At 42.8% G+C, this 23,676-nt stretch overlaps 1 protein-coding gene across 1 annotated transcript in view; it reads left to right on the top strand.

Annotated features, from left to right (window-relative positions):
- The first annotated feature begins 20,836 nt into the window (after positions 1 to 20,836).
- The window catches only part of MRPS9 (mitochondrial ribosomal protein S9), a 37,607-nt gene continuing 34,767 nt past the window's right edge, over positions 20,837 to 23,676 (top strand). The window contains exon 1 of the mRNA XM_035115472.2: positions 20,837 to 20,983. Within this exon, the coding sequence (XP_034971363.1) occupies positions 20,894 to 20,983 (90 nt within the window). The 5' untranslated portion in view covers positions 20,837 to 20,893. The remainder of the gene's footprint in view (positions 20,984 to 23,676) is intronic.

Below are 23,676 nucleotides of genomic sequence, written 5' to 3'. Positions count from 1 at the left end.
TTGTTTTGACTCTTCAGGAATGTTCAGGATGAACAAACACATGCAGAGATTTCACACCCATCTCAGAAGAAAAGGATAAAATTTTGGAAGTGAAAGTAGGCAGATTCAGGCAGCAACTACATGAAAGTGAGCTTCACTTCACTCAGAGAGGCTAACTTCTGTAAAGGGTTGTAAGGTTGCACTGCCTGAAGTCCATAGATCCTTTCAGAGAAGGGTGAGGAACCATTTTCATCCTGGGGGCTGCATTCCCTCATGGAGAACCTTTTGTGGCATTCCAGTGGTGGGTGGGGCTAGACACAAAGGTGGGTGGAGCAATGGATATGAACTTTGCCATCAGGAAGCTGGCTGAGTGATGAGTGTGGCCTGGGAAGGAGAAATGTGGCCTGAGAAGGGGTGTGGTCTTAGGGCCAAACAGAGAAAAAGGCCACATCTGCCCCCCCTGTCAGAGGTTCCTCACCCCTTAGTGAGCTGGGAGAGTCTGTAGCAGAGAGAAGCCCAGAATCAGAGGCAGAAGCTGAAGCAGGAGAGTGAGAGGAGGGAGGCCAAGAGGCAGAGATGAGTCTGGCTGGTGAAGAGTCACAAGTTTCTCCCCCTCCTGCTGTGTCAAGCTCCCCTCCCCTATTGTCTACCAGATCCAGAAGTGTCATGAAAAGTGCAGAGGAGAGGTTAGTTGCATGCAGGTGCAGTCTCTGATTGCTTGGGGACTGCGAGGAGGCAGGGACTTCCAGTCTCAGTGACTGATTCATGGGACTACATGCTCTGCTCATTAGGTCTGATACTCAACCAAGCCTGTGGATATCATGTTTTTGCTAATAGTTAACTCCAACTGTGAATGGTGTGATTTACTGCCAGCACACTCCTGTGGCAGCAGAGCAACAGAAAACAATTTCCCCCCACCTTCTACATGACAAAGGCAGCTGTCATATATTCTTTTGTTCTTCCCTTCTCCAAACCAAGCACGCCCAGCTCTTTCAACCATTCCTCATAGGGCTTGGTTTCCAGACACTTCCCCCCATCCTGGTCACCTTCCTTTGTATACACAATCCAGTTTGTCAACATTCTTCTTAACATGGGGTGCCACAGCTGGACACAGGAATCCAGAGGTTGTCTGACCAGACTAGAATAGAATGGAACTATTTGTTCCTCTGCTACATCAATTCACCACATGGATTGTGAAGGGACCTGAATCACACAGGGTGCTTCCACACATAGAGGAGACCTCTGCCCCTCATAGCAGACCTTTGCCTTCCAACTTGTGAATGTCTGTACACAGGAATAAAAGTGTCATGCCAGAGGGGTCAGGGTTTGGCAGCATGATCCCATTTCCCATCATATGAACTGTTTACATGCGATTGCAGTGAGTGGCCAAATGGCTCATGATGCTCCGAGAAGCCCCCATCATCATTATTTTTTTAAAAAATAATATATTTATTGAAGATTTTTAGGTAAAAAATATAACAAAAACACAGAAAAAAAGGAAAAAAAGAAAAATACAAAAAAGTGAAAACAAAACAAAATACAAAAAACCAATCTTGTTAATATTGTATCATCGACTTCCCCGTCCCTCCCTTCCCGAATCTATTTTAAATCCCATTATACAGCTTTCACAATGTTTGTGAAATAATTCGACAATTACAAATCTTATTCTTTACTCAATAATATATCTTACTCAATTTTAAACGACATCTTAACTTCTTCTAATTATATCCCTTAGCCTTTAATTTCTCCCTGAAAAATATATCGTTTTCCCAAATCTTCCTTCTTCATATGTATTTACAATTACTCTTAAATCTTTCCCTCCCTCCCCTGGGTAACAATTCCCTCTATTCCCCAACCTGCTCCTTTCCATTTTCAGACCTCTTTAAACCATCCATTAATTGATATTCCATTAAAAAAAATTCACCCCACACCCTCTCTTGACCACTCCAACCCACACCATTCGCCTCTCCTCCCCTTCTGTTGTTTCGAATCTTCAACCAGTCTCCCTCCCACATCTTCATTTCCCTTGTCCCCTGTTATCATCCATCTTCTGTTTGGATTGTGTCCCCCTTCTCTCACTAGAGAGGCACAAAACCGGATCCAATCATCTTCATCTACCACAGCTTGATTGTCTCTAACTGGGGCCTGATCTCCCTCTCTCACTGGAAAATCAGGACCCCAAGTTCCATCTTGATCTGGAGATCCTTGAATCAAATAAATGTCTTTCGCATCCTCTCTCAGAGGTTGCTCTTCAATCTGCTCCTCCTCCTTTTCTTCTTCTTGTGGATTTTCATTATTGTTGTCTTCCTCCTCCTGCTCTTGTGATTGTAAATTTTCCATTAGGAAGCCCCCATCATTTTATTCCTTCCCTTCCCTCAGAAGTCTATTAAGACTATTTCCCCTAAAGTAAGGATAATCCAGATTTCTGTAGGATGAACAACAAAGGAACATAGATTTTAAAAACACACTAAAATTAACTTCCTCACCACAGAAAACACACTGCAAATGCATATTACATGTGTAGTTGGCTTGCTATTTTGCGAAAATTATGAGATCTGCACTCTGGTGCTGGAGAGGAGGAGTATGTGGCCCTTCAAAGAAGCGATGAAATAAAAATGAAAGCAAGAGCTTCACAGAAATTCAAGGCATTGCCACGATGGGAGGGAGGTGATCGCTTTAGAGGTTTCCCCCACTTCTGATCATATGTATTTTAAAAAGACCAAATGAATGTTTGTCAACTTCCCAGTGAATCCATCACTACTTCAGGCCAATTAAACATCCCTTCCAGACTGTTAAGATCATCTTTCTTAGGTGCTGAAAAAACTAATTCTTTTGAGAAACGTACTTAAACATTGAAATGAATTAGAAGATGTGGCCTGGAGCTGAGCCCATATGAGCCTGTCTGTCCATGAAGATCACCTTGGGTCGAAGCTGTTCTCCGGTTGCCTCAGCACCTCAGAGGTAGCGATGGGAAAACCAGTCAATTTCAGTTTCTCTCCGTTTCCAGTCTTCAGTTCAGGTCTCCACATTTTCCAAATAGTTTGTCAATTCCTTTTTTTCTTAAGTCCTCATGAAAATCTGTCACTATTTTAGTGAAAATTTCTCCTATGATACACATTTCCCCACCCCAATTTCGCCTAATATAATGCTTTATATATATATATATATATATATATATATATATATATATATATATATATAATGTTATTTTCGCTAATATATACAGTACATTTTAGGCATGTTACTTTGTTAAAGAACTGCATTGCAACATTCAGAGAAGCACAGATTCCAAAGGACGGTTAACATTTCGGATCACATATCATTTCAGAACAAAATAAAAAAATCCTTCCAGGAGCACCTTAGAGGCCAACTAAGTTTGTCATAGGTATGAGCTTCAGACCAACACGGCTACCTACCTGTAACTAATATCATTTCAGAGACTGCAAATTAGGCAAAGTCACCTTTAACTGAAGGCTGAATCTAATTTGTTGTGTCCCCCTCCCCCCAGCCCATCCCTACTCAAAGATTAGACAGCTGGAGATCACTTCTAACGAGAAATGAGATTTTAAAAAAATGAATTAATACTGCAGTTATTAATCTGCTACTGTTCTAGTCCTGTTTTATCTGATGGTGTAAATCTGAACTGATCAACAGCAGCCTGCATTTCATGACTATTCAGGACCAGGAATATTTTGCACATGGGTATCATGGCACTGAAATAGTACCCCTATCATATTGACAGCAAGGGGGGAGTTCCTCAGACCTTGTATTGCACATTCTCAGGAGGAGGAAGAGTTGATGAAAGAAGACGGTTTCAGTGTTTATGTCTGTTGAGTGCCAGATCCATGAAATCCAATTCAGCTCTAGCTTTCTTGGTTGCACTGAATTTCAAAGCTTGAGAATCTGGGCAAAAATGTTGTCGTTTATTCCTTTCTCTCCCTCTCCCAATCTCTTTGCACACAGGCTTACCAAAACTTTCTGTCTTAAGAACACTGTTTTACATTACCAGGTAAATTCCCTCCCACCTCTGCAAGTATGGAGAAACAGTGACATTCAGTGGTCAGTAAGATTTATGGCATCTTGGGGTTTTTTTTTCTTGCAAATCCCCGGGGTGTCAAATGCCCTGCGATAATCTTCTGTTTTGTTTTCAGCTCCTTTCATCTTTTGAGGAAGTGGGTGAAAAGGAAAGAGAATGAGAAGGAAATGCTTCGTGTTTCAGTAGTATAAAGTCACTCGAACATTAATTTCAGATTAGCTCAAATGTGTTTGTGTTGCATTTTTCAGGGGAATAAATGTAATGTAAGAAACGACACACAAGAACAAAGAATCTCATGATGTTGCAATAAACCGCTTAGGCTCCCTTCTTTGCCTGCTTCCAATCCCTTGTACTTGGTAGTAAAAAAAATGTATATCCAAATCAAGGAAAGAATAAAACACAGGGGATACTGTTTGGCTTTAGGCATTTCCATTGGGCTAAAAAAAGAGAGGAGCAATTCTGACAAAATGCAAGGAAGGGGAACTTCTGGCCCTCCAAATATTGTTCAACTCTGACTCCAATTAACCCCAGCCAACCTGGGCAATAAGAACAAAGGAAGTTGCCTCACACACTCAGACCATTAGTTCATCTAGTTCACTATTCTTTATAATGACTGCTCATGGCTTTCCAGGATTTCAGAGACAGAGACCTAGTCCTACTCTTAAAGGTAAAGGGACCGCTGACCATTAGGTCCAGTCGTGACCGACTCTGGGGTTGCAGCGCTCATCTCGCATTATTGGCCGAGGGAGCCGGCATTTGTCCGCAGACAGCTTCCAGGTCATGTGACCAGCATGACAAAGCCGCTTCTGGCAAACCAGAGCAGCACATGGATACACCGTTTACCTTCCCGCTGTAGCGGTTCCTATTTATCTACTTGCATTTTGACGTGCTTTCAAACTGCTAGGTTGGCAGGAGCTGGGACCAAGCAACGGGAGCTCACCCTGTCACAGGGATTCGAACCGCCGACCTTCTGATCAGCAAGCCCTAGGCTCTGTGGTTTAACCACAGCGCCACCTGGGTCCCTGTCCTACTCTTACTGGGAGATATTGTGGATTGAACCTGGGTCCTTCTGCATGAGAAATGGATGCTCTGCCGTTGAACTGCAACCTTTCCCATGAGAGTCCAGTGGCGTCGAAAGGGCCACCTGTTCTGCATCCCTGCCATTATTTATTTATTTGCGGCATTTATACCACCTTCTCTAAGGAGCTCGAGGTGACATACATGGTTCTCTGCCTCCTTAATTAATGCCTGCAACAACCCTGAGAGGTAGTTTAGGCGGAGAGGGAATAAGGCCCACGGGCACCTATTGAGCTTCATGGCCAAGTGGGGATTTGACATGCTAACCATTACACCATGCTGGCTCTCAGTAATGTATATATTAGCTGTTCCAGTCTCTGCCCTGTGCACAGCAATGCATGGGCTCAGATCGAAGCACATTCACACAACCTTAGGCATGCATGTAACTTTGTGAGTGGAGGAGACATTAGTGCGGGGGAAGAGATGCACTGTTGTGGAAGCAGTGTGTGTGTGTGTGTGTGTGTGCGTAGTGCCACACATATAGTGGTACCTCGGTTTACAAACAGTCCCGTTTACGAACGCCTCCGTTTATGAACGCCGCAGATCCGGAAGTGTTTGTATCCGGGTTCCGCGGTGTTGGATGCGCAGACACGATCTGTGCAGCGTGTGTGTGTGCAGAAGCGCTCTATCGCGTTTCGCGCACACACAGAAGCGAACGCCTCCGTTTACGAACGCCTCCGTGGAACGGATCGCGTTCGTAAACCGAGGTTCCACTGGATGAGAGAATGTCCCCTCAGTTTGCAGCTCTTTTCATTCTTACTTGGAAATAAGGTGAACTGTGACCAAATGAACTTGCTTCTGTGGGACGTGTTTAGGATAGATCTGTTTGGATACACACACGTGTGTGTGCGCACACACACACACACACACACACACACACACACACACAAATGATTCTAAGAATGGCTTTTAGTCTATAATACATCATACGGTGAACATTATTAATGTGATCAAGAAAAATAGAGGAAAGCCATTTTGAAATTGGATATGCAATTCCAATCAATGTAGTTTTTAATTCCACTTACAGATACAGGAATTATTATTATTTTTTTAAAAAAAGGTTTAAAGCATCGTTTCCTAAGAGGCCTGGGCCAAACTGAAGACAGAAAAAGATAGTATCGGCAAAGTATCCCCAGACAGACCAGATGAGGGGAAACAGAGTGGCTTAAGGCCCAATCCAATGAGTCATACCAGTAAAATGACAGTTACTGGATGCAATGGTCCAAACTAAGGCCTGGGGGCCGGATGCGGCCCAATAGCCTTCTAAATCCGGCCCACGGATGATCTGGGAAACAGCATGTTTTTACATGAGTAGAATGTGTTCTTTTATTTAAAATGCATCTCTGCGTTATTTGTGGGGCATAGGAATTCATTCATATATTTTTTCCAAAATATAGTCCGGCCCCCCACAAGGTCTGAGGGACAGTGGACCGGGCCCCCTGCTGAAAAAGTTTGCTGACCCCTGCAATGGTCACTCAAATGGCAAAACATAACAAATAGTTTCTCCATCAGTAAAAAAAAACTAGGGCCTGATCAAAGGTTCTCCATCTTCTGGTTGTGTCTCAGTGACAGCAATGGCTCAAACTGCAGACCTGTTCCTTCAGAGAGAGTTCAAGTCCGGCCAAGTTGTGAGGGTGCTTCTGGAGCCATTACTGTCACTTGAGGCTCAGGTGTCCCCGGTGGCGTGGAGTGCCCTCCATTAACTCCGACTGGTGCCCTGGCTTTAGCCCTCTCTTGACAGGGACAGCCTAACTTCTGTTGTATGTGCTCTGCTAACCACTAGGTTAGATTACTGCAATGTGTTGTACATGGGGCTGCCTTTGAAGATGGCTTGGAAACAGCATCTGATGCAATATTCAGATTCCTGGCCATGGCAAGACATTCTGAGCATGTACAGCCAAATCTGGCATGACTGCACTGCCTACAGATTAGTTTCCAAGCTCAGTTCAAAATGGTGCTTTTGACCTATACAGGCGTAGGCAGCTCAGGGCCTTAATAGCTCAAGGAACACCTCTCCCCACAGGAAGCAATCTGGGCTCTGCATTTGGCCTCTGTGTGGAGGATGGCAACATGAGGACTGTCTGAAGTGGGGAGTGTCCTGGATTTTTTGGCATTCCCTATGTGGCGCAGGTGGCGCTGTGGGTTAAACCACAGAGCCTAGGGCTTGCTGATCAGAAGGTTGGCGGTTCGAATCCCTGCGATGGGGTGAGCTCCCATTGCTCGGTCCCAGCTCCTGCCAACCTAGCAGTTCGAAAGCACGTCAAAGTGCAAGTAGATAAATAGGTACCGCTACAGCGGGAAGGTAAACAGCGTTTCCGTGTGTTGCTCTGGTTCGCCAGAAGCAGCTTTGCCATGCTGGCCACATGACCTGGAAGCTGTACGCCGGCTCCCTTGGCCAATAATGCGAGATGAGCGCGCAACCCCAGAGTCGGAAACGACTGGACCTAATGGTCAGGGGTGCCTTTACCTATGTGATTTGGAACCGGGGAAAACCAGGATTCTTAAATGAAAGCTGGCCTCCGTGTGGAAGGAAAGATCTCCTCTTCAGATTGTTGCACTCCTCGGGTTGGTGGACAATGAAGACAACAAGGGGGGGACGATGACACAGAGCTAGTATGTTAGTTTCCACTGCCCTCCTCATATGTTTTCTTCATGGTAGCGCCTGAAGAGGGCTATAATGGCCTTTGAATCCGGTTACAGCTACCGGCTGGAATGAAACTGACATAACGTGGCAAGACAGAACTGCTCCGCTGCCTTTTAACAGAATGATGATGTAGCTATATTGATGCACTGTGGCAGCTATGCATATTTTTAGGATCTGGGTGCCAGAGCCATAGCAGAGCTTTGACATATAGCTATAAAGGAACATGCTTTGCTTAAACAGCAGAGAGCAAGTTCTGGAGTTTATGTTGTTCCTCTGTTTATTAAAAACGGATGGGAGCACTTGACAGAAAAATCAAACTTCTGGTCATGGCTCATTAATCTCGGTTGTATCTGTCAGATATGTGTGTTTAGAGTTTCAACAAGGCTCAGAAATTAAGATTACTGCCGTGCTTTTGTGTTTGCTCTGATTCCGAATGGAGAGAAGCACTACCAATAGTTTAAAATGAGAGACAAGAAAGGGGTCCTCTTATTAAACGAGGTATAGCGAATGGCATTTACAAGTTTAACGACATTTGTCCTCAGTTTCGGAATCAGCTGGCACTTATGGCATATATTGGCTGCAAATGGTGTTTGGGGAGATTAGGCTCTCTAAATATAGAGCTATTTTTCAAAAAATTCATAATTGAAATGCATTCCTTTTTAGTAAGAATGTGATCTTCAATGACATTTCGGAAAGGGGTAGCTGCATTTTCACTTCCTGCTTTCACCTATGATGGGGTCAATTATAAGCAGTATTATTGAAGACAACAGAGTTTCCCAAACAGAAACAGCATCATTATTGTTATCAGAATTTTCAGGAGAGGTGGAAATAGCTTACTGGTGATTGTTGCATTGCTAATAGTGGGAGCCTAATATCGAAAGTGGAGAATATGGAAAGGCATGGGGCAAAAGGCAAAACATTGTGGAATTCCCCAAAACATGTTTTATTCACCTTCTTCCCCCACTTTCTGGAATAATACTACAAGAATCTCAGAAAAATGCATAATCACTTTAAATACATAGGAGGCCACATTCAGGTACTTTCTCTACTAAAGAATCCATGCATCATTCCAAACAAATTATTCCCCCTTAGGAAGAAGACAGAAAGGTATGACACTATTCAGCCTCTGCCCCGAGCTGAGTTATATAAGAAACATTATTTCTCAGTGCTAACAATTTGTATGTTTGCCTGTTCTTAGGGAAAAACTGAATGATTAGTGTTTATAGTGACTTTTTATCCTCCCATGGTAGAGAGTAGGATCCTGGCCAAATTGTGTCTCCTGCAATGATGCTATTCCTCAGATTGCCTCAGCCTCTTCAATGGATTGTATTTACCAGTGTGAAGGTGTTCGTCTTACTTGCTTCTCAACTTAAAGCCTGCTGGTTATTTTCTTATTACAAGGTAAGTGGAATAATGGCTATATTGTTAACTGGAGAAAAATGCAGAATATTGAAGAAGGGCAATATATGTTCCAGCCTTTGTATGTACATACCAGAAGAATGATAAAGCAATATGAAGAGGGTCTCAGAGCATGTTTTGCTGAGATGAACCACATAAGCTATTGCCAGATCACAAATACCCTTTTTCCATTCCAGTGGCATCCTCTAAACGAGAAAGAATAGGATATGATTTCATCCTCTCTTTGAATGTAATTCTAGGGTTCTTACATACTAACAGCAAACTCATTCGCTCAGTCTGGATCCTTGCTCAAAATGGCACCAACCTTCCACATGAGGGAGGTGTCTGCAGGTTCGGGAGTGCCCCATGGTTTGTAGAAGTGTGAACAGAATATGATTTGGGAGGGGGGAACGTAAGGGGAAGACAGCCTCATGAGCACTGAGTGCACTTAGTGAGCACAAAATGTTGCCTGGTTATTGGATGAGAAAGAGGAAGATGAAAGAGAGTCCTGGAAAAGGGAAAGGCTGGCTGGCCGAAACACACAACATTTTGTGGCGGGTCCCATATGTACTTTGCAATGAGCCAGTCAAAAGAAGTGTGAAGTTAGCACTTTTTACGGATTCTTTGGTGATCACTTATAGCCAAGTAAGATTGTCTTCCGGGAACACAGTCTTAACTGTGTGTCCGTAAGTGACTGTGGAGGCCAGTTCTGGATCCACACATCCTTCCACAGTGGGGACATAGATTTCTGGGTGGGAGTTGATCAGGGTGAGGGTTTGCCAAGTGTGCCTTCCTCTTAGCACGTTTCTCCCTATCGTCCTGAGTTTGAGCGTCTTCAAAGTCCATGACACTTTTGGTAAAGGCTGTTCTCCAACTGGAGTACTTTGGAATGAATCAGTCATAAGAAGCGTGAAATTTGCACTTTTACGGATGATACATACTAGCACTTACCAGCTCTCAAGATTAGTACACATTTTTGGATATACTGTAAGTGTAGAGAGGGGAGGAAGGGGAAGGAGTTTGGGAACAAATATTTTTGCAACATCTCACAGGAGCGTGTGCTCTAGCACTGAGCTATGACCCTTCCCTACAGTCCAGTACTGATAGGGCTAAAAGGGAGTTGGACTTCCTTCCCCTTCTGGTACCCACTCCTGGCAGGAAATGAGAAGCATCCTCCATTCCCCTGTGGTAACAGGGTCCTATTGGACAACATTTCACCAGGAAATGGAAGATTACACCCAGCAACTGCTGTGGGCCTACCCTGGATTTTTTTTTGCTTTGACACTGCGAAATCCTCTTCAAAGTAACTCTAAATAAAATTGGAGTTGTGGAGGTTGGCTAATGTATACCAGAAATGAAAATGGAATGTTCTCTGAAATGTGTGAACACAGCTGATTTACATCTGGAAGCAAAGCAATTTTTTGCATCTCCCTTGTAATAGACATGCATTTATATATATCAAAATGTGACAAACAGCAACAAAAAAATTATTGGTGAAAAAGAAAATCGCAATAGGAATATTACCTAAAATGAAATAACATAAAACACCACACAATAAAACCCTGAATTTGTTTACCAGGGTGCAGACTTCTGATTGTTCTGACAATATGTATCTCCATGTCATGTGACCTGGCTGAAGTAAGAACTTTGTGTGTGTGTGTGTGTGTGTGTGTGTGTGTGTGTGTGTGTGTGTTTAAAAAAAAATCTTCCCCCAATTTATTTTTAACAAAATGAAAAAGCAAAGTATAAAATTTAAATGAATGCGAAAAGAAAGAAGAAAGGGGGGGGAATCAAGATATTTAATCCTTAAAATAAATCCGGTCCAATACTATGAATATGATTTGTTTTTATGCATTGGTTCTATTATTTGCAAAAGTTCTCCTCATTTAACCCACCCACCCACACACACACACACACACTCAAAGGCAGGTTAGAAAATGGATAAATGGATGCGGGGGGGGGGGGAATATAGAGTGAAACATAATATAAGGAATTGTACAGTCCAAAGTGATGCATAGATATGGTTGAAGTAGGCCTGAAATCAAACCCACACTGAGATACCCCTGACTGAAAACAAATGTCTTTCAGTGCAACGTTACTCAGAAGTCAATGGGTTTACTCCCAGGTAGGTAGGTAAAGGGCTGAAGTGTCACAGCTCATGTCTGGTTTCAACAAATATGCATTTTGCGTTCTTGGCAGCTGTATCCCCATTAAGTGTCCCAGAGAGTTGAAATAATGTGGAAGCCTGCAAGCTACAGGGGAATAATGGACAGGGGAGCCCACCACAGTCCGATGTCTGGGATAATGGGAGAAAATGAACTTTCAAACACTAGGACTTTGCTGGTTCAGTAGATTTCACCTCTGCATAAAGAGTTGCAGCTGAACTTATCATTCTTTGTGTTGTGACGTGGGGTTTGACTCAATACACAACACTTTGGACTAAAGAATGAGTTAGGCTGGTCTAAAAATCAGTTCGGGAACAGCAACAGGAAGAAAGAAGAATGCTTTCCATGACTTAAAATACACGTGTCTATAAATCATTTGCCAAGTAGCTAGCAGTCACTAAAGCCATGTCCCCCCCCACCCCTGATACAATTCCCTTTGAGAGCAATGAGATGTCATTAAAAATTGCTCCCAGGGAGATTCGCTCCATCCTGTACAAAGTGGGCAAGAAAACCTGTGCTGTATCCACTCTAGGCTGTGTGTGGCTGGATGACTTATTCTGAAGCTATCTGAAAGGAAAACCTGAAAAATAAAAAGACTCAGAAAGTGCTGCAGCCCTTGGACCACCTCAAAAAGGTATGTGCTGAACCGTGACTTCTAAAGTGAAGTGAAGTGGACTCACGGCCCTATGTGGGTCACGTTAAATTTTGTTAAATAAATAAGAAGTGGTGCACCTGGGTCAAATCAGGCGAGTTCTGTGGATTCTTCTACCATTTCTAGTAGCAATATAAAGTGGAAATCTTCCATCAGCCTAGCAAAAACCTGGTAGGTGCTACAACTTCTACTTTTGTCAATGACAAAAGTGAATGACTGGTTGAAAAATTATGTCCATCATGATTGACCTTCATACAATAACAGGGTCAATGGGAGACAGAAGCACATGTACTCAACATAGTATATACTGTGCTTTCATGCGAGTCACCCTCCATGATATTGCTCCACCTCCAGATATCAGAGGACACCTTGGCAGAAAATGACACCTCCCTATGCTTCAGAAGCTAGACTCTCCATAACACCACGCACAAATGAGCAAGATATCAAATTCTTCCTGGCTCCTGTTTCTCAATCCTTTTTGTTGTGCGCCTGTAGGTTTCCAACAGTAGACAAGTTTGCATAGTTCAAGAGGTTATTTCAGAAGACCCTCAATGTTGAAGTTGGGTCAAGAAGAGTCAACAACTAATTGGTTCCACTGTTGCTTACCATAGCTGCCAAGTTATCCCTTTTTTAAGGGAAATTCCCTTATGCTGAATAGGCTTCCTCGTGAGAAAAGGGAAAACTTGGCAGCTATGTTGCTTACCAGCCAAAAGAAATGACAAAAGTGACAATGTCAAATAAAAAAACCCTTCAAACGACCCATGATTCACCAGGAGAAAGGTCATGCAGGAAGATAAGAAACTGCATCCTATGATTCTTAGAACAGCTGTGGGCTCCCTCTCTACTACAGTGTTTATGACAATGGCAGGGAAAAGAGAGCGAAAATTTCCCCTGGTAGAACCAAATCATGTACCATCTGGCCACCACTGTCAGAGACAACCCCATCAAGAAACTTCCAAAGTAGTGTGAATAATCCCTCAGTCAGCATTCCAGATGCTCTTGCACCAAATTAATGATAATGGCTTATTGTAAACAGTGTTTAAATTTATTTAAGGGGGGTGCCATTGAAATCCCACCCACCCCCCAACTCAGGTCCTATAGAATCTGCTGGCTAGGTGTCAACTTCTAGAATAGGAAGATTCTATTATACATGTGCTCGAACGTTGGAAACTATTCTTGTTTAGCAGAAGAGGATAATGCTAATGGACCAGTGATGAGAAGGCGCTTTATGTGACTTATTATTTGAAATCACTTAGGTCAGAGGTAGTCAATATGGGGCTCTTCAGATGTTGTAGACTACAACTCCCATCATCCACAATCATGGGCTGATGGGAGTTGGACTCTACACAACATTTGGAGGGCACCACTGTCACGGTCCAGGTTACGGGTGGTTGAAGTCCCAGCTGAGGACGTCGGGACCGGGGGCAAGATGCCAGGGAGTCCAGAAGACAAGGGTCTGAGGGTCAGAGATCCGGGAGTCAAGAAGCCAAGGGTCAGAGGGTCAGGAACCAGGAGTCAAGGGTCTGAGGGTCAGGAAGCTAGGAATCAAGAAGCCAAGGGTCCAAGGATTAGGGAGCAAGGAGTCAAGAAGCGTGTTGCTGTGGCAAAGAGCCAAAGGGAAATGCTGACCTTATATCCCTTTCCGGCTCTTGCCACCAGGTGCTGTGAGTTACCAATAGGCCTCACCTGTGCGGCCACACCTTGTCTCTTCAGAACAAATTTTGGAAAGCCCTAGTCCTGCGAAGCCCTACTGGCTCCTGCATGCACGCCTGACAACCATATTGACTACCCTTGATTTAGATGTTTGCTCAGTTTATGTTCCAGTACCATTACATTATTTCATTCTTAGAAAGGAATCAAAGACTTGGACTATATCTCTACTTCTATTATTTTATTCTGGTAGGATTGTGCTTTATGCACTTTTTTTTCCGGGGCAGCAATCTTATGTGGCACCCCAAAACACGTAATTTGGACTGCTGTACCCGAAAAAAAGTGCAGCCCGAAATTGTGTGAGATCACGACACCCATTTTTGCCACTCATGAGGGAAAAAAGGGATGTCCCATTTTATCCAGGGCAGTTGAGGGGTATGTGACTCTTAGACCAGTTGCTGTCTCTCAGCTTAGTCTACCTCAGGCATCCCCAAACTTCGGCCCTCCAGATATTTTGGACTACAATTCCCATCTTCCCCAACCACTGGTCCTGTTAGCTAGGGATCATGGGAGTTGTAGGCCAAAACATCTGGAGGGCCGCAGTTTGGGGATGCTTGGTCTACCTCATGGTTTGTTGTGAGGGTGAAATGGGGGGGGTTGACCTTTTTGGAGAAAAGGTGGGATATAAATCTAATAACTTAAATGCATAATTGGTAACATCATGGAAGGAGTTACCATACATCTTCAAAACTCCCTACAAATTGAGAAAAGGAACTATTTCCCTTGTGGACCAAGTCTTCCCTGAAATACCCTCAGACATTTTTTAATTATTATATTTCAGAGGAGAATTGGAGGGCTAAGCATGCCTCCCATCGCCTAAGAACCAATGCCATTATTTCAGCAAACACAGATTTGGGGACATGTAGTTCCCATGATATCTGGTAGTCTGAGGGGGAAATTAGGCACCAGTCGATATGCTGTTGTGTATTGCTGATGGGAATTGTAGTCCAAAGCCTTGTGTGGCTTGCAGTTATAAGGAGGGTGGAGAATCAGAAATCCGTTATTTGGAGAGGTAATCACATGATACAATTTATTCCTAAAACTGATCCAAAATCTAGTTAAATATTATTTTTAAACGGAGGAGGAAGAAGAGGTAACCGTTGTGCTTTGTGGTGTAGAGAATATTATCATGTGGACTAGTGTGCCTTGACTTTCCAACAACTAAACCATTGAGATCTATTTGTTTACTGTTATAGATATGAACAGGCTTACATACCTATCAACATCGTGGTGCTGAAGCATACGCCTTCAAATCTCCCACTCCAAATCAAGAAAGAATGTAAATAAATCTATTTTAATTACAGGTGATTAATTAAAGCAAGACACCAGAAAAACATTAGTTTTAAAGCTCAAAAGATATATCAGTCTAGAGACGGTCATTTTTGCCCTTTCGGAGGCTGCAGCATCAGCTCTTGAAGGTGATTAAAAGCTGTATTCCAAGATTAAAGGAATTTGTTAAAGGTATTTTATTGGGAGGGCTCTTATTTAAAGAGGTACTTCAGGAAGTAATCAGCTGTTTTACGGTTCCATTGAGAAAGCTATTTCTCTGTCAGTATAACCTCAAATAATAAGCATATAATCAGTCTAAGAAATGAGATGTGTATAATATTTCAGAACAAACTGTGTGGAAAGCATCTTGTAGAGCTGCATAATATGCCTGATTTTACTTACACACACACACACACTTTTGATTAACATCAGGAGTTAGAAAGACATCACAAATTTTTCAGCAGCAAAAGACTGCAGGGCAGGAATGTACAGCAAATAACACTGAATACAAGAAATATTAATTTCATGTTTCCTTTATATATGTAATGGATAAGAAACAGGTTCTGACGGAGTTATCCACATTTATCTTTTGCATACATATATTTTATAATTACTATGGTTGGGCAGTATGTCCAAATATTTCATAGGAAAAATAGGCAGTTTTCATTCAAAATTATTCTGGTTGGGTATCGGAGACATTACCGTTGCATTGCCTAAAGTGTAGAAAGCCTAAGAGTGAAAGCCAAGGTCTTTAGGTTGGAGGGAGATAGATTTGTATTACAAATCCTTAAACCTCTGTTGGAGAACTAAACAAACTGCAGTGGCCTTCAAGATAAAGCTCATACAGTACTTACTTTGAGTAATGCTGATTCTAAGAATGCCATGCTGTGTGATTCTGTACATATGCATTTTGGATTTTCCATTCCATTCATTCTGACCTGAGATCATTTTGTTACACCGGTCCAGAAATAACCATAGAGGGTCCTCTAACATTCTGGTGTAGCTTCCAGAGGCCAGTATGAAGGAAGGCTCAGAAGCGCCAGAGAATTGGCAAAGGGTTAGTACCAGTGCCAACACTCTAAGGATTAAGTCACAGCTATGAGATCTGGAACTATGGCTTGTATTCTTCACTCCATTTCCCCCAGCAGGTAACTAACAGCTTGGGGGTACTTTAGTGTTTTTTTAAATATAATATATTTATTGAGATTTTTTCAAACAATTAAGAAAAACATTTAAAAAACATACAAAACACAAAAAATACAACAATACAAAAAAATTCAAAAAATACAAAAAATGTAAAAACAAAAATTCAAACTTATAACCCTTGTTGCTAACCTATTGACTTCCTCATTCCTCCTCCTCCTTCTGCGATTCTTTACATTTCTTCAGTAGTAAACTCTAAATCTTATATAATTCTAGTTATTACTTAATATTACCTTATTTCTATATCTTTTACATCTTAACCTTTTATATTCTCTCCAAATCTTTCTTCTTACTTAATTTATCATCAAATTCTAACAATACTTATTTTACGCCATTGTATTATCTACAACCTCTATTTTATCTCCCTCACTTCCACTAGTTCTAATCTAGTATATGCTTATTCTTTAAATAAATTTTAAATTTCTTCCAGTCTTCTTCCACTTCTGTTTCACTTCGATCTCGGAGTCTCCCGGTCAGTTCAGACAGTTCCATATATTCTATCAACTTCTTCTGCCAGCTTGGGGGTACTTTAGAATGGGAAAATGCCACAGAGTATGTGTGGAACGGTTAAACCTATCTTTCTCCCCATACCCCCAATAATTGCCTAAGCAAGCTGGCTGCCTACCAGCAGCAGCTGAACAAAAGGAAAATATTGGGAGATCTTATCAAAGTTCTCCCACATCATGAGTGGTTTGGGTGTTAGACACCTTTCTGGAATGCAGCTTTAAACCCTATTGGATCACAAGACACGTCTGGGCGCATAGTGGTTGCAATCCACAAATAAGCATTGAGGTAAGAGATTATCTAGAATTGCATCCTAAAAGCCCAATGGGATCTTAAGAGGAGTCCTCCTCAGGGACTCATGGTTACAATTCCAGTTCCCCTTCCCCTCTTTTATCTGAGAACTGCTGCTTGAAAATCCAAGTGATATAAAGGTGAGGTTACAGAGAACTGGGCAGAGGGCCTTCTTGGTAGTGGCACCTGCCCTGTGAAACGCCCTCCAGTCTGATAAATAATTATGCAACCTTCCATAGACATCTGAAGGCAGCCTTGTATCGGAGAAGCTTTTAACGTGAGATGTTCTGTTGTGGTTTTGTATCTTCTGTTGGAAGCTGCCCAGAGTGGCTGGAGCAACCGGTCAAATGGGCGGGGTATAAATAACAAAATTATTATTATTAAAGGTAATCAGAAGCACAATCTACCTTTCCTAATGATTCAGAACTGGCAAAAAAGAAGCACTTCTTCAAATAGCGTATAGTTAAGCTTCGGAATTTACTGCCACACGATGTAGTGCTAGCCATCAACCTGGGTAGCTTAAAAAAGGAGTTAGGGCAAATTCCTGGTTAAAGCTACAGGGGCTAATAGTCACGATGGCTTCCGCTACACCAGTATGCCTCTGAACACCAATTCCTGGGGAACTTGGGCAGAGAGAGTGCTGTTGCATTCAGATCTGCTTTTGGGTTCCCCCTTGCTGATGGTTGGCCACTGTGAAAACAGGATGCTGAACTAGATAAGCCTTTGGTCTGATCCAGCAGGACTCTTGTGCCCTGTTGAAACACCGCATGCCTCTATGGCTCTATTACAGCAAAGACTAATTTGATCCAGGGAAGAAATGACACTATAAGAAAGTACTGCTGTCATCCAATTTCTTATTTAGGAGTAAAGTACATGTCTCTGTTGTTGTGTTTTAAGGAAAATGCTGTAGCACTGTGAGCGAAAAAAGGAGAGAGATCATTATCAGGTGAAGATGAAGAAATGGCCCTGCCAAGATTGGAGGGGAAATTCCTGTATCAAGACAAGAGTAATAGGCCTATCAAGAAAAGTGGCGAAGAGACAATGGACGGAGATGTGGAAGGAATAGCCCCGCCAGAACCACAATTCAGGCCCTCCTTATTCAAATGTCAAGAGAAAGCAGCCAAGGAAATCATAGGATTTCAGAGAACCAAAGTTACAGATGGGGCATGCATACGACAGTAATGTCGTGATCAGGATCATACCGTTTTCAGAATGAGAGGCAAACAGATTTAAATAAACACATTGAGAATTGTGTGGTTTTATCATTTTGGCTTAGGATCTGTTTGGTAGAGAAGGAGCAAAGGCCGGTCTACTCTATTTTTACTTCTCTGAACCTTTTTCTATAACAGCTCCTTTCATCCCTGACCATTGGCTTTGGTGGTTGCAGTTGATGGGAGTTAAGAATCCACCAACACAGAAGCTGGAGGGCCACAGCCACAGACAGGTCTTTCTCTCCTGCCGCTGTATGAGGTGGGTAGCTGACCTCTGAAATCAACAGTGACCTGCGGCTTCAGCCTTATAGAAGGGGGGCGCCACAGATTAGAGATCCATCCAGAGATGAAAGTCAATGACCTCCAACACAAATTGGAGGTCACCCATCTCCACTGTTTTGTAGCTTAAACATCATGCAGGTTTTCTTTCATTCAGTGTCACAAGCTTGTAATGTTACATTTATGTAAAAACGATAAAACATTGTTCTTTTTCTGTGCCAAGCATATTTTCTATCATAACTGCTGTACACTTGAAACAGAGAGAAATCCTCTGATCCAGATATAGCATTCTTGATCGTTCATTCTCTCTAGGCTTGCAATCTTAGTAGGGTAGAACCTGAAATCGAGGTCTGTAGAAAGGGCATTTGAGTGAACCAAAACCAGTGTACAGAGCTCACAGATAGGTGTGGTGCCATTTTTGAACAAAGTAAAAAATATTCAAAGTAATCAAGGAAATTGCACATTGAATAAACGTTGATTTTTATCAGTGCATGCAAAAGAAATGGCACTTTTTAAACTAACTACCTGTGTTTGAAATGTTTCCTATTAACGCAGGCACATTTGAATTTGCAGCTGGCTTCCCTGGCAAGAGGGGCAGCCTATACAGCAATTGGAATGACAGAGGCGTTGCTGGATGTAATATGCACTGGCCATTCTTTCTAACGGGAAAGAGGTTTGCACTCAACATCCCCAGGCAGAGATTGTACACTACATTTAGCTGCAATTATGCAGTTAAGATGCCAACATCTTCTGGAAAAGGGAGAGTGAATATATTGGAAATAGTAATGTGGTGTTTGGCTGTAGATTGGGTAGCAACTGATTGCGGGGTTTTTAGATTTCATGTTACTGCTTCCCCATCTGTTTGTAGGTTAGAAGGCATGTGCTCTCTGAGCCAGAGCCTTTGATTTATTATTTTATTTACTCAGTATACACTGCCTTTTGTCTTAGAGGTTCCCAAAGCAGCTAAAGCCCAATAAAATTATTATTTTTAAAATCAAACAACTTAAATACAGATGATGTCCCGGCAGGTTGCGCCATTTTCTGGAGGTCAGAAAATGTTAATCAAATCAGGCATTTGATTAACAGTCGCCACAACATTTTAGGCAGTATCTGACATTATTCATATACAGAGAAGATCTATTGAAATCTATTGAAATCCATGTTGGATGTCACTCAATGCAGAAATATGGATTCCAGAAGCATTTGTTCTTCACCTTGCTGCGGTTCCATCTTGCAAACATGGATAAATCCAGGTCTGCTTAGCATACCATCAGTGGTAAATTGTTTGAAGATTTTGTTTTTTAGTATATGTGCTGCTGAAGGATTGACTGTTAGGAAAGTGTTGGTAACTAATGTTGAGTGACTATTAGTGGCTGTTTTTCCTTTTCAATGTTGCATCACGTGAAAAAAGAGTTTCAACTAAGTGGGGAAAGATGTTGATTTCATTACATTTGGGCATTTTCCCAGAATGCCAACTGTCCCAAGAAGCACAAATTTTATGGTTCACGCAAATTTGCATTCCTTCTTACACACTTTCAGGTTTAACTCAGTCCTATGCTCCTGTTGTTGTTGTTTAGTCGTTTAGTCATGCCCGACTCTTCGTTATCCCATGGACCAGAGCACGCAAGGCACTCCTGTCTTCCACTGCCTCCCGCAGTTTGCTCAGACTCATGTTGGTAGCTTCGAGAACACTGTCCAACATGAGTTGTGCAAATAAGACGGCAACCTTAATATACCTTTTCCCAGCCCTGTATCCTAATCATAGCTGTCAAGTTCTCCCTTTTTTTTGAGGGGAATTCTCTTATGCTGAATAGGCTTCCTCGCGAGAAAAGGGAAAACTTGACAGCTATGATCCTAATAAAATGAATAATAACAAGACATGAAGAAGCATTGGAAGCACGTTTCCCACCCCCTCAAAGAATTCTGGGAGCTGTAGTTCACCCTGCACAGAATTACAATTCCCAACAACACTTAACAAACTACTGTACCTAGAAATCTTTGAGAAGGCGGGCAGAACATGTCCTTTGAATGCGTTTTAAAGACACAGTGTGTACACAGACACACCAGCCACCTGCAAACCTATCTACTTTTTTTAAATTGCAGATCTCCTGGAGGTCTAGTCGGTTATCCATAGAGGTCCCTTAATAATGCTGAATATCCTACGGTTGGGAGATTACACAGCAGCCATTCATTATTTTTCTTCTAAGCATCTGGCACGCGCGGCTACATAACTATGAATGGCTTTGCCGCTTCACAGCTCGAGAGTCACATGACTCCTCCCGAGGGCGGAGCGTCCTCTCTTCTTTCCTCCAAAGCTCCCCCCGCCCGCTCGCCGAGTTTTGCGGCCAATCAGGCGGGACGTCTCCGCCGTCGTGCTGCCGCGTGTGCGACAGTTGGAGGGGGCCGCTGAACGGAATACGGCAGATAGGGGAGGGGTTCTCTCTGTCTGCCCCGCCCTCTTCTCCCTTAGCAAATATGGTAGTGGCGGCGGTTGGGCGCGTGCTGCTCGGGAGCCGTGCGTGGATCGGGGCGGTGAGGACGGGGAAGCGGTTGGCGGGGCCGAAGGTAAGAGAGAAGGGAGGGAGGGAGAGCGCGGGGGGGGGGCTGAGGTGAGTAGCTGCGGTTTCTGAGCGCTCGGCGGCGCATGCGCTGTGTTTTCTCTCCCATCCCACCTCCCCCACCCAAGTCCCATGCGAGGGAACTTCAGTCCCCGAAATCATTTCTCTCCACATGTTCAGAAAGCGTTGCTCCGTAGCCCGAAGTTGACTCGAGTCCTATTGCTTCTCTGCCTTCCCACCTCACATGCCTTTCAATATGTGTGGCATGGCTGGGGAAACCTAGCCAGGTGGGCGGGGTATAAATAATAAAATATTAGTATTTTTATGGCTGTGAAATGCTTGTGGTCACACTTTTGCTCTCTCTACCCACACACACATATACACAGTGTGTGTGTGTGTGTGTGTAATATAAACACTGGATGTATGTGTGTGTGTGTACAAACACCCAGTCAGATGGGTGGGGTACAAATAAATTATTATTAACACACGCCCATCATATTTTAATTTACAAACGTTGCATTCTGCTCCTCATCACAAGTGATCCCTGTATTATTGTTATTTTTGTGCTGTGGAGCAACTTCTTTATACTTTTCAGATATATACATTTCACTGATTTGACAATCATTTTGACATTTTAAAAATTGATTTCCTTCCCCCCTCTTTCTGAGGTTCCTTAAATTTATTTTTAATATCGTAAAGGTAAAGGGACCCCTGACCATTAGGTCCAGTTGTGACCGACTCTGGGGTTGCGGCACTCATCTCGCATTATTGGCTGAGGGAGCCGGTGTGCAGCTTCCGAGTTATGTGGCCAGCATGACAAAGCCACTTCTGGCGAACCAGAGCAGCACACGGAAACGCCGTTTACCTTACCCCTGTTTATCTACTTGCACTTTGACGTAATTTCGAACTGCTACCGTAGGTTGACAGGAGCAGGGACCGAGCAATGGGAGCTCACCCAGTTGTGGGGATTTGAACCACCGACCTTCTGATCGGCAAGCCCTAGGCTCTGTGGTTTAACCCACAGTGCTACCCGCGTCTTACGCATATCCAAATTAACTTATTTATTCATCTTTATTAAATATATACTTATGTAGCTGCCGGTTATTACAATAAGGATTATCGCAAGTGATCCCTGTAATTGTGCATTGTAACAATGTAAAATAATGAAATGCAATTAAACCATACAGGCTCATGCTGATGAGAGGAACCCAACACTACCCAGAGGGTCACAGGCAGAAATGACATGGGTGAAGTTCATTCTCTTTTTAACGATGTATATAATAAATAATAATCATCCAATGAATGACTTGGAATCTAATGGAAGTAATTGGAATTGTAGCCTGAAGTAATAAATCACTTCATCTGCGACACTTGGATTCAGGAAAACTATTCTCAGTCCTAAATCAGGAGGGTCAGTGTGGTATAATGGGTAGGGTGTTGGATTCTGACCAGAGAGACCCAGGTTCAAATCCCTGCCTAGCTATGAGCTCACTGGGTCACTGTCCTAATCTGCAAACCAAATGTTTTTAAGGTACAAGGGCAAAGGTGTGTGCATGTTTAGCCCTGAGTTCATTGGAAGAAGAATTAAGGGGGAGGGAACCATCATGAGTCATAATAATGTGGTGGTTCTACTTGTGAATATGTCTCATCTGTTTGAGTATACTTTGCTTCCAACTACAGATAAATTCTCAGCTGGGCTCTCCCATCAGCCAGTTTCAGCTTTGTGTAGTTCAGCTGCCACCACACCGTACCATGGCAGGGTTAGAAGCCCCCTTGATCTCAAAAACACTTAACTAATTAATGAATTATACCACCCTCTACCTGCAGGTCTCAAGACGGTTCACAGAATAAAATCAAAATATAAAACCACCAGATACATAATCAAAATAAAAACAACCCAATAACCCCCCCCACACACATTTTAAAAGGGCATAGGATCCATAAATCAATTAGAGAAGAAAGTGAGGAGAGGAATCCCCAATAAGGTTCACACAAGAGCTGTAACTAAACAGCCAAATGGGTTTCTGGTAGTTATACGCAAAGGGTAAAGATAAGGATAGAAAGTGTAACCATACAGAGTGGTCTCTTGAAAAAAGACTGAGTGCTGCCCTTCCAATATAATAGGACTTGTGCTGGATCTGCTGGCTCCTTTGAAAGCCACCTCCATCACCGAGCCTTGCCAATTTCCAAAACAAGCTAACTGCAGTTGAGAGCTGTGTTCTTCTCCTGCTTCCAGTCTCTGTTGTAGAGGGAGCTTCCTTCTTGGCAGGCAGCTCCTAAGGCCAAGCTCTCAAGCCTGTCAGAGTACTTCATTGCAACAGAGGAAGCATTTAATTGGAGCTATTGAGGCATCTTTTTCTTTGGTTGTGGCTATCCTAAAAACAGGCTTCTGTCTCTTGTAACTGAAAAAGCAGGGGGGAACGGGACCCTTTTCAGGTTGCAGAAGGTGCAAGTGGAGGTCATGTCATGGCTCACCTGCTCCACTAGGCAGAGGAGAAGCCAGAATTATACTGCAAAGTACCAAGACCAAGTTTAGAAGCCAACTTTCCTTTGCTGCAATATATGGCATCTATACAGCACAGAAGGAACCTGGTTATCATTATGCAAAAAGGACTTGGGATAATTCAAGGTGTGAGACAAGAGTACTTGTATAAGACACAACTGAACAACATGTATCATTATTTACAAAAATCACATTGC

This window comes from Zootoca vivipara, chromosome 4 (genome assembly GCF_963506605.1).
Source record: "Zootoca vivipara chromosome 4, rZooViv1.1, whole genome shotgun sequence".
In the NCBI taxonomy this organism is placed as follows: Eukaryota; Metazoa; Chordata; class Lepidosauria; order Squamata; family Lacertidae; genus Zootoca; species Zootoca vivipara.
This window is presented reverse-complemented; position numbering and strand designations above follow the sequence as displayed.